Source organism: Austrofundulus limnaeus, unplaced genomic scaffold, assembly GCF_001266775.1.
Source record: "Austrofundulus limnaeus strain Quisiro unplaced genomic scaffold, Austrofundulus_limnaeus-1.0 Scaffold243, whole genome shotgun sequence".
Taxonomy (NCBI): Eukaryota; Metazoa; Chordata; class Actinopteri; order Cyprinodontiformes; family Rivulidae; genus Austrofundulus; species Austrofundulus limnaeus.
In genome coordinates, this window is record NW_013952645.1 from 190,139 (window position 1) to 202,441 (window position 12,303).

The 12,303-nt window shown below is 39.0% G+C and overlaps 1 protein-coding gene across 1 annotated transcript in view; it reads left to right on the forward strand.

Annotated features, from left to right (window-relative positions):
* Window positions 1-12,303, forward strand: part of opn4a (opsin 4a (melanopsin)) — a 69,911-nt gene that overhangs the window by 54,685 nt on the left and 2,923 nt on the right. Inside the window, exons 5-9 of the mRNA XM_014020166.1 lie at window positions 2,715-2,886; window positions 3,167-3,343; window positions 6,807-6,914; window positions 9,178-9,373; window positions 9,467-9,631. Coding sequence (XP_013875620.1) covers window positions 2,715-2,886; window positions 3,167-3,343; window positions 6,807-6,914; window positions 9,178-9,373; window positions 9,467-9,631 — 818 coding nt within the window. The remainder of the gene's footprint in view (window positions 1-2,714; window positions 2,887-3,166; window positions 3,344-6,806; window positions 6,915-9,177; window positions 9,374-9,466; window positions 9,632-12,303) is intronic.

Genomic DNA, 12,303 nt, shown 5'->3' on the forward strand with positions numbered 1-12,303 from the left:
GGGTCGCCCTCTTCATTTAATGGTAGGGGAAGCACTGCTTTGCTACCCGTTAACAGACATACCAAATTTTGTAAAAGCTGGCCCACTAATCATGGGTTAAAGTGAAAAAAATRTTTTGACTGAAATACTTTTCATAAAGGTGACATGAGCATGAGAGGTGACAGATCCTTTTCTGTAGCAGGTCCAAAACTGTGGACTGATCTACCATTACATGTCAGACAGTCTCCTTCACTCACTGTCTTCAAGTCTTGTTTAAAAATACACTACTACTCCCTTGCCTTTGAGTATGAGTGAGATGGTGCAAAACCTCACTGTGTATCATAACCCAGGATTTACACTACATGCGTCTCCGCTCCGCTGCGCTGCACTGCGCAGCGTAGGTTGCAGCTTTTCGTTTGTGTCTCAACTTATACAGCCTCCGCTCCGCTCCGGTCCGACAGACGTGCAGGAAGCAGATCGTGTGGTAAATTCATTGATAAATGTGGAAGTCACAGCAAAAAATAATTAGTTCTGTGAAAGACGAACTCCAAACACAGCTGAAAACATTGATATAAAGGTTTTTGATATCTATGTTGAAACTGTCTCGCTGTCGTCTTTCTGAAACTCGTGTGTGTACACATGTGTGCACTGTTTGGCCAGCTTCATCTGCAGAATGACAATCAGATGGGAGCTGCGGCCCCACTCTTACTCTGAAATATTTCAAACTTTAGTCAAATGTTTCTGCGGTTTAATAAACATTTCCTAAAAGTGCAACATAAATCTATTCAGTACTTTTGTGATATAACCCTGAGAATACAGCTGGATAACTTTAGCAAAACTTCCCCGTTGTCAGGGAAACTGTAAACATCCGGTCACCACCGGCAGAAAGTGGCTTCCTGTGATGATCCGATCAGAGCTGAAACAGCCTTTAGGAGACACGTTACCAAAACTGCCTGATAGAGGGACAAAAAATGTACAACATACTCAAAGTCCAACATTTTCTGTGCAAAACTTTGACTTTAGTGAACAAAAAACGCTCCTTCAGCACTTTCTGACCTGATGAACGACAGTTCACATGACCACCCTCCAGATGTCAGCAATCCATGTGCACGGATTGCAGAAACCATGCCCTCAGTTTAGTAATCTGTGCGCTCAGTTTAGTAATTCATGCGCACAGATTTCCAGTGGCTGTTTTTTTATTTTTTTCTCCCAGTGACCTCTCACAGGCTCCATAGCATCTGAATGTACATAATTTGAAATTGAATGCGTTGGTTTGAAAATGGATTTTCCTAAATTGAAACTGAATTTAAAGTTTTGTATCTGAGTTAATTTGCTTTGAAACTGTATTTTGGTCAATTAAAAATTTCAATTTGACCACTTTCACTTTCAGTTCCAAAATTCAGATTTTTGTGTCACACATCCTGGTCCTTGAGAAAGCCAGCCAGAGTAATCAAACACAGATCCACAGATTTACATTTCACTTTGGTGAAGCCTCCCTTCTGAAATGTAACAGAGTTGAGGCAATCCACATGTAAAAGTGACAAAAAACAGACAGTTATTTTATTGCACTGATTAATTTTACTTATATAAAATGTTACATTTACATCACATACACAACGTATGTTGTGACTTGGCGCTATATAAATAAACTTGAAACTTGAAACATCCCATCATGGATCAGTCAGCAGCAGCATTTGATCAATTTGTGATCCATGATGTGATGTGAATAACATTTTCTACATATTGGTAAAATTAATCACTGCAACAAAATAACTTTGTTTTTGTCACTTTTACATAGATTGCATCAACTCTGTTACATTACAGAAGGGAGGCTTCACCAAAGTGAAACATACATCTGTGGATCTGTGTTTGATTACTCTGTCCGGCTTTCTCAAGGACCAGGATGTGACACAAAAATCTGAATTTTGGAACTGAAAGTGAAAGTAGTCAAACTGAATTTTTAATAAACCAAAATACAGTTTTAAAGCAAATTAATTCAAATTCAAGACTTTAAATTCAGTTTCAAACCATCAAATTCAGTTTCAGTTTAGTGACATTTATTTTCAAACCAATGCATTCAATTTCAAATTGTGCACATACAGATTCAATCTGAGCAATTCAAATTCAATTCCTGCTGGCACAAGATTTATCCCATACTGCAGACTGCTTCACCTGCTGGCTTTACTGACCCGCCCTGCTCCACTCTGCTCTGATTGGATAAAAGTGCTTTGGGGTTTGTTTCAGTTGTTGAACGTAGTGGCACGTTTACAGGTAGACTGGGCGGCTTTAACAAGACTGCAACAGAAAACAACCAGAGTGTTTTCTTTTTCTCCCTCCCTTACAGATGATGGAAATCCGTCCTGGCGACAGAGAACTTAAAGCCCTGACTAATTGTCCACTAATGGTATTCAAAGTTAGTCAAAGTTACAAATCTGAATCATTTAAAACTATAAACTGAATAAAATCAATCAAAAATCCAATACTTGCATTATTCTGTGTTTTTGCTGCACAGATGTGCAGAATACTGTACATGACATAAAAACATTAAATTCATTAAATCTTTGTTGTTCTCTTGCTTAATCCTGGTGTTAGCATTAGCATTAGCATATGATCTAACAGCCTGTTGCTTTCAGGCTAATTATCAGTCTTCTAGTTTTTAGTTCAAAATTCTTCAGTTTTGTTGAGAAAAAAATCTGACTTTGTTTTTCTGCTCGTTAATGTGTCTGTCTCGTCAGGCGCATACGTCCCTGAGGGCCTGCTGACTTCCTGTACGTGGGACTATATGACCTTTACCCCGTCGGTGCGAGCGTACACCATGCTGCTCTTCATCTTTGTCTTCTTCCTGCCACTTTTCATCATCATCTACTGCTACATCCTAATCTTCAGAGCTATCCGCATCACCAACCAGTCAGTTTAACTTTGCAGTTTTTTCATCCTCTTTGTTTGACTAAAATAAGTGATAACACATTCTCAAAATTAGCCAGAATTTAGTTTTAAACTTTAGTAATTTCTTAAGGATGCAAAACAATTTTTTTGGTAATTCTTGTACAGTTTGTTCTGAATTACTATGGTTAGCCTACAGTGTAATCTCTAATGTCAGGTAACAAGGATGGACGTCTAGATTTGCAATATGTACCTAAAGTGAACTGTGTCCAATCAGCTTTTGTATGTTTCAATGTGTATTCAGGGGGGTGGGGAAGATTAATGGCAGCACCCACAGTCACAGCAGTGCTCGAGACACAGGAAAAGCATTTCACCGGCTGCAGAACGAGTGGAAGATGGCGAAGATCGCTTTGATCGTCATCCTGCTCTACGTCATCTCCTGGTCCCCGTACTCGACCGTCGCACTAACTGCCTTTGCTGGGTAAAATATTCTAACATTTCCTAAAGGCCCTGTCACACTACAACAGTTTAGACAACTCACGCCAACATGTAAACATTTTGCAATGCATAAATTACACACATTACAGTTTGTACACGTAGGTCCAAAAGAGGCTTCTAGAGGATTTTTTTCATTCCATCTTCACTGTAAACAACTTCACTTTTGAACAAAATTTTCACAATTTGGCTTAATTTCTCTGAAGTTTTTCATGACAGGGTCTTAAATTACACTTTTGCATAGATTACACATTTCACATCAAAAGCCTTCAACATCAAATGTAAAATTGAAATTCTAATAAGTTTACAAAGCAGAAACCTTGGCACCTATGATCAAAATGTGTTCACTGATGTTATGTTTTTCTTTTGCATCAAATTTAGTTTAATTCAGTTTATTTATATAGCGCCAAGTCACAACATACATTGTCTCAGGGCACTGTACATAAAAAGAATAATCTAAAAAAGAAACCAGCAGGCTGTGTTTAATCACTTCATCACAGTCTCCCATCCTGAGCAAATGGTGGAGAGGAAAAACTCCCTGCTAATCAGGAAGAAACCTCCAGCAGAACCAGGCTCAGGACAGGAGACCATCTGCCTCGACCGGCTGGTTGAGGGACATGAAAGAGACACAGGTAGACACAGAAGAACTGGTCCAGGTGCACCTTCTTCTGGAAGAGACAAAGAAAAAAACATTATTGATAGAAATTTTTACAATAAACATGTAGAGAAGAGAGACTAAAGACAACAGCAGAGTGAGGAAATGTGCTCAGTTTGTGCTCCAGCAGTCTAAGTCTATAGCAGCAGAAATGAAGAATAATTCAGGAAACCTAAGTCTAACTATAGGATTTATCAAAAAGGAAAGTCTTCAGTCTAATCTTAAAAGTAGACAGAGTGTCAGCCTCACGGACAGAAACTGGAAGTTGGTTCCACAAGAGAGGAGCTTGATAACTGAAAGCTCTGCCTCCCATTCTACTTTTAGAAACTCGAGGAACCACAAGTAAACCTGCAGTCTGAGAGTGAAGTGCTCTGTTAGGAAAGTATGGAACCATAAGACGTTTAATACATATATGATGGAGCTTGGTCATTAAGAGCTTTGTGTGTTAGGAGTAATAATTTAAATTATATTCTGAATTTGACAGGGAGCCAGTGGAGAGAAGCTAAAACTGAAGAAATATGATCTCTCATTCCAACTCTCTTTAAAACTCTAGCAGCAGCATTTTGTATTAACTGAAGACTTCTTAAAGAGGTTTTTGGATGCCCAGATAATAAAGAATTACAGTAATCCAGTCTAGATGTGATAAATGCATGAATCCGATTTTCTGCATCATTTTTGGACAAAAAGTTTCTAATTTTAGTGATATCACGCAGGTGGAAGAAGGCGGTCCTGGTAACATCATTAATGTGGGGGTTAAAAGACATGTCCTGATCAAAAATAACACTAAGGTTCTTTACATTAGAACTGGAGGCCAGATTAATCAAATCTGATCAAGTTGCAAGCAATTTTTGGATTCAATTGCAGGATCATTTTCCACTTTATTTTAATTTTGATTCAGTTAAAGTTATTTTGTTTGCTGAAGTCTTTCAGATCTCATTCTGAGATGCAGATAGATGTACAGAGAATATTTTACAAATTCAGTGAAAGTAGTTTTATTCAGATGGAAATTAAAGCTATTGAAGTTTCTGCCATTGTTCCAAGATTCTACATGGCTCTTTTAAAAGTTCATAACATACTCGTGAAACCTTTTATATTTTCCATCCATCCATTTTCTGTACACGCTTCTTCCCTTCAGGGTTGCGTGGGTCACTGGTGGCCATATCCAGCAGTCACAGTGCGAGGGGCGGGGTACACCCTGGACAGGTCGCATGTCCATCACAGGGCCACACATAGAGACAAACGAGACAAACAACCATTCACTCTCTCACTCACACATAGGGACAATTTAGAGTTATCAATTAACCTAACAGTCATGTTTTTGGTCTGTGGGAGGAAGCCGGAGCGGCCGCAGAGAACCCACGCATGCATGGAGAGAACATGCAAACTCTACCCAGAAAGGTCCCCGGGCTGGGATTTGAACCGGCAACCTTCTTACTGAGAGGCATCAGCTCTACCAACTGAGCCACAATGCCGTTCCTTTTATAGTTTAGAAAACATAAAAAAGATGAAAATGAACCATATCAAATGTTGCAGTTTAAAGGAGTTTATTAACATTTTTTAGACATACAATTTTGAAATGTGGGTACACACTCAATGTAAACAAAACACTCAACTAAATTAGCTAAAAACCATGTGGAAGCTTCAGTCACACAATTGACCTATATTACACTGACCTGAGATAAATATGGTAAAATTAGTCAAGATGGAGAATACATATGTTTGGGTGAAAATATTAGTCCATGGGTTATTGTGGATCACCATGCACCCTTCACCCTACTGAACTTCTCTGGTATTTTCATGTACCCTAGGGTCCTCTCTTTCAGAAAATGCATGTTAACAGGAAAAATTTTAGGTTCCACTGCCCCCCAGGGACCCAGTTTTTGACCACACCTCTTTTTCATTGTGACAATCACAGTTAGGGCCACAAAAAGCTTAAAGGCCGATAACTTCGTTTTAACCCAAAGGTTTATAAAGTCAAAAGCTCACAACCCTAACAGAAGATGAAAATTTTCATTTTTTTAGAATCTGCTGTTAATGTGGAAAAAAACGAGTAAGTAACACAGCTATCAACAATTAATGTTCTAGATCAGGCTGAGCATCATAAAGTCATGGCTGGGCTTATAAACACACAAAACTTTAGACTCATGAAAGGGGCGCTGTAGATTTTATTCATTCATTCAGACTATTCATTGGCTACAGCAAACAATTCATTTAGGCTTTGAGTGAATTTAAAATGTGGTGATGCACATCTCTGGGGTTAAAGGGTAGAAATGTAAAAAGATGATAAAACTTCAGGGGATGGTGGGGAAATTCTATCTTTTGGATCTGCTGCATTTCATAGCAGCTAAATTTGTCTTATATTTTCCAGGAAACAGCTAAATTAATACACACAGAAAAAAAGCATGTGGTAGTTAGTATCTGGTCAAAAACTTTGCTATTTTTTTTTTTTTTTTCATTTTAAGGACACATAAACCATTGATATAAAAAATGTGCAGATTTAGCTTTTACTTTTTGGTCTTTTTTGTCTAGTCTTTGGGACATTGCAATAAATATCTTTTATTCACTTTTTTTATCAGTTTGCTTGACGCATGTAACTGGATGTGCGATTAAAGAGCATGTTTTATTCTAAAACATTTATCAAACATCCCAGAATTAGTAGAACAAAGCAAGTTATTTCAGTAATGAGGCTTCCTGATTGGCCCCTGACAGATAAATAAAGTATCTTTGGTTCTGAATCTTAGAGAACAAAACTCTTTGTTCTGTTTTTTATTTTATTTTATTTTTTCTGCTGCAGGTATGCTGACATGCTGACTCCTTACATGAACTCTGTTCCTGCTGTCATCGCCAAGGCCTCGGCCATCCACAACCCCATCATCTACGCCATCACACACCCAAAGTACAGGTAATAAACTCACTGTGTCCACAGGTGCAATCAGTGACGTCCACTTCACCTCTAAATGTTGGGTTAGGACATGGGTCAAAGGTCAGACAACTCACAGTATCTGGGCTTTCAACAGTTTGGTTATCATTGTTTTAAGTAAAACGTAAGAAATGGTAAAAAATAAATAAATAAAGCGGCCAAATGTCACTTTAATAAAAACAGCAGATATGTATATTGCGAAAAAATTTTACATTCATGTTTTTTTTCATCGGTTATAGTCGTCAAATTCAAACAGAAAATCTCTGCTGTAGACTGTGAAACAGGACTATTTTAGGTTAATTAAAAAAATACTTTGGCTTGGTTTCCTGTTATTTGACTCGTTTTAATATGATCAGAACTTGTTGAATCATCTAATCGATCTGGTCTTTCTCTGATCTCTGACATCTCGATTGAGATTATTAGTCCCTGTTAATCTGGATGTTAAGTGGGTTGGAGAGAATTAAATAATCACAAATGTCAGCAGAACACAGGACACTAGGGGTGGGTGATACTATTTTTGGTATCAAACCAATACCAAGTAAATAGTATCATCAATACCGATACTTGTCATTTTCATTGAACAGTTATGTGATTTTGCCTTTGGTTATTTTAGGGAAGTAAAATCTTTTTCAATAACTAACTACAACAATATAAACAATGTAATAGTTGCTACCTTCAACTACAGCTATTTAAGAAAAAAAATCACTAGTTCAAAATAACAAAAAAGAAGCAGCAATGTAACAAAAATATAAATATAAGAACATGATGTCCCAGTGGCTTTCAAACCCCAAAACACATTACGGCAAAGGCTGGTTCACCCCAAAGATCCGGTGCCCCGGCACAAACAGAGCAATGTTGTATATGCTGTGAAGTGCCAGGAGGACTGCGACCAGTTATACATCGGGGAAACAAAGCAACCACTGTTCAAAAGAATGTCCCAACACAGACGAGCTACATCTAATGGCCAGAACTCTGCAGTTTTCACTCATTTACAGGCCAGCGGTCACTCTTTCAGAGATGAGGATGTTCTCATTCTTGATAGAGAGGAACGTTGGTTTGAGAGAGGAGTAAAAGAAGCCATTTTTGTGAAGAAAGACCGTCCATCATTAAACAGAGGTGGAGGCCTCCGTTTTCAGTTGTCCCCCTCCTACAGCGTTGCTATTGCCAGTATCACTCCACCCCCTGTTAACAATAAGTGTTAATTAGGTGTCAACGATAGTCATGTGATGTGAGTATCAGTCACATGGAGGCAGGACATAAAAGCCTGAATTTTGCCTGAAACTCTCAGACTGAAGAAGTCTCTTGGAGGAGAGACGAAACGTTTCATTAGAGAAGAACCCGTCCAGAAGACCTATACAGTTTTTTTCTTTTTGATTTTTTACCTGGATTACTGAGATGCATCAGGACATAAATATAAGAATGTCAATACAACAAAAAATAACTTCCACTGCATGCAGACATGATGTAGATGACTAAAAATCAACTCCAAATAATTTGGTCTCTGCACTACTGACATTTTTCCCTTTATTTGTGATAAATGAAGCCAGTAATGCAAATAAACTGTAAATAGAATCAATTCCACAATGCTAGTATCGATTCAATCCGATACTCATCTTGGTATTGATAGTATTGATACTAGTATCAATTCGCCCACCCCTACAGGACAATGACATTTTAGGTTATTCAAGCTGGATTTACCTACAATTTGGTGGTCTTCGTTCTCCTCTGACTCTGGGTCGGACTCTGGCTCCAACATGTAAGGCTGGATGGACAAGTCTTCCCTTGTTGACATCTTTTCATTCATTTGTTAAAAAAAAGTTTCTGTGCCGCTATATATTTTTAAACCCCTTTATCAAACTAGACGGGACCACTCTGGAAGCTGGAGGAGGGCAGGATGTAAAACACCTCATTTGAATTTAAAGAGACAGCCTCAAAACGAGTTGATCTGACACACCCCAGAAAAGGGCTTGTGGAGTTACAACAAGGGGCAATTCAGACCAAAGCATTGCAGTTCCACTTTATATAGACCCCAACTGAATGATTTAAATATAAAAAAGAAGGATTTAAAAGCAGGATATGTCTACTTTATTGTGGATGATACTGTTATTCATTGGCATCTCAAAGTTGTTTAATTTTTTTTATATTTATGTGCACCGATTTGAAGGGAAAATATCTGTTTAAAAAAAGGTCTGAAGTATATCTTGAAGTAGTAAAACATAGACCTTTATCTTGCTCTGTTTTGCAGGATAGCATTAGCCAGGTACATCCCATGTCTGGGCGTTCTGCTCTGCGTGCGTCCTCGTGACCTTCGCTCGACCAGCAGCAGCTTCGTATCGACCCGTCGCTCCACTGTGACCAGCCAGAGCTCTGACATCAGCAGCCAATACAAGCGGCCGAGCACCCGAAGGTCCCGCCTCTCCTCCGCCTCCGACAGCGAATCAGTGAGTTTGAAGCTTCAACAATCAACCAGAAAACAAACAAACAAACAAAAAAACTTTAAACGAGGTTTTTGATGTCTGTGCTTTCCTCTGCAGGGTCTGACAGACACCGAGGCCGACCTGACCAGTTTAGGCTCCCGACCAGCCAGCCGCCAGGTTTCCTGTGACATCAGCAGAGACACGACTGAGCTGCCTGACATCAAACACTCCTCCAGCTTCAAGTCCAAGTTAAAGAATCACGACTCAGGCATCTTTGAAAAGGTATTTGTCAGTTGTGTTGTCTTGTGTTAAAGACATCTTGTCTTTTGACAGATTTGTTGTAGAAGATATTTTGTTGCCCCTTTTCCAATAGTGTCTCTACAGCACCGTTCCACTTGGCTCTCCACGGTTCCAAGGTTTTTCCACTAGCAAGGATGCATGAAACCAGACACTTATTCAGAACGTACTCTGCTGTGGTTCAAAGTGTACCACGCTGGCCTGAAAACACAGCATCAGATAACTGTCTGTCACTGATTGGTCAGGAGGTGGAGTCAATGGCTGCGTTACAAGAGCTACTCTCATAACAACTTGATCCACCATTTGCAATAACACTACCATGTCCTCTATTGCTGTTGCGCATCTTTTCAAGGTCTTCTTCTATGTTTAATCATGGATGGCAAATAGCTAAATGGAGCATAACCATCACCAGCTGGTAAGGCATGTGGCGTCAAAGAGGAGCTAGTGCAAATGGGGCATTTGTGGAATCAGTAGCCTTTGTCAGCACAGCACTGAAGAGCATCACATCCTGCTGCATATCATTTAGCTGAAAATGATCTGTTTACAGAAACCGGTTGTTAAATGAGCGATAAGGATAGCTTCAAGGAGCAGCTGTTGTTGTCTTATTGAGCCCTAGGGCTGAACGATTAATCACATTTGCGATAATCTCACGATATGTTAAAATGAGATTTTCTAACGACACAGGCTGCGATTTGACTGGTCACGTGACTTGGGAGTGAGCCGAGCGGAGCAGTGTTGCTAACTTAGCGTCGCTAGATATAGCGACTTTTCAGACACCTCTACTGCCTTTTTTCCCCCAAAAAAAGCATCAAATCTGGCGACTTTTCCCCGGGTTTTTGGAGACTTTTAGAAGCTTTGGTGACAGCACTTTTCTCCTTTTCTCCCCCGTGAGTTATGCGGTGAGCCCCTCCCCCTCCCTAAAGCGGTCCGACTCACCTCGTACAGCAGCGCGCGCACATACACAACACACACACACACACACACACACACACACACACACACACACACACGGCTGTTGTCAGATGAGAGGAGACCGCTGCAAATGAATCTTGCATGTGCAAAGTTGCCACTGCTCTTGCCTTGTTTCTAAAGTGGGATACAATATTTACGGTAATGTTTTTTTTTCCCTCTGGTACTGTCTCTGTAAAATAAATGTCTGGACCCAGCTGTGTTTGACTCACAGATCAGCTTCACCTCGTCCTCCCTATGCCTCGTGATATCTAACAGTCTGCGGATTGAATTTAAGACTCCCACAAATTTAATTTATGTAATGTGGGTATAAAATTATTTTTATTTCATTAAGTTTAATTTTCATTTTAAACATATTTAGATTCACTTTTTCTCTTTAACATCTCTTCTATAGTTCAGATCACAATTACTGGCAAACATATGAGGTGATGATGTAATCTAGTGACTTGAGTTTGATTTTTCTAGAAAATAACGAGTTGTTTACAGTATATTCTTCATGTTTTTTGCACTTTATTTTTTTTCATGGTTACTCTTTTAAATTTATATATTTTTCTATTTATTTATAGACTGTCCTGTGAAGTTCAGACAGTGTTTAGGAAGTTCCCTTAACATGTTTAATATGTTTCACGAAACAAGAAAAATTAGAAAAGGTGAAAAAGTAAAGCCACAGATACGTTTGCTTTATGATTATCTGTGCTTTAAATAAATCTTACTTTGTTTATTATAAAACAGACTGATTTATTTCTTCTGTTTGTTGAAAAATACTTGAGAAGACAAAAAAATAATTGCATTTTAAATCGCAATTTTTAGATAAAAAAAATCGCTATTAGATTATTTTCCAAAATCTTTCAGCCCTATTGAGCACTCGAACCTGCCACCGACGTTCATTCATTCATTACATTTTCACGGTTAACAAGAAAAGAAAACAACTTTTCCTCCTCTGATTCCTCACTAAACACAACACAAATTATGGTCAAGTGATAAAAACTCTATCCTGCAACTTAACCACTGTATACTGGACATGCTACATTAGAGGTGCTGTGGGAGGACAGAGGGAGAAATTATGACGATTCATCATTGAATATGGTCAGAAAAAAGGTGTTCAAAGTGATGCAAACACCTATCTGCTGTCTCACATCCATTAAAAGCATGAACCAGGCGTTAGACAATTCACACACGTATTCTGTGTGTGGTCACTGATGTGTGTTTTTATTTACATAAGACAAAAACAGATCGTTAGTTGTCATTGGACTGAGTTTGTCTTGATCATATTTGAGGTGTGTTAAATGTGGTTCAGTGTCATTGTTCTGCTTTAAACCATGTATGCTCAACTCATGAGAAAGTTGTGTTTATATACCCATTGAGTTTGTAAAACTGAACAGGGTCATATTTTGGTGCATTTAAGCGATATCAGTACTTTTTTGTTTGATACTGTTGACTGAAAAAGTTCACTCTGAACCATTTGATACATTCTGTAACACGTTCTCACTCCCGACGCGTCAACAGACACTTGGTCAGGGACTGTCCGCGTACAGTTTTGACGCATCGGGTACTCCCCTCGCGTCAGTCCTTGCTGTCCACGGCTTTTCCAGGTTGCGCCACGTACCCCTAATTTACACTACATGTGTTACGGCTCCGCTCCGGTCCAACCTCCGCAGCAAATACGCACCCATTATAATCAATGAGAG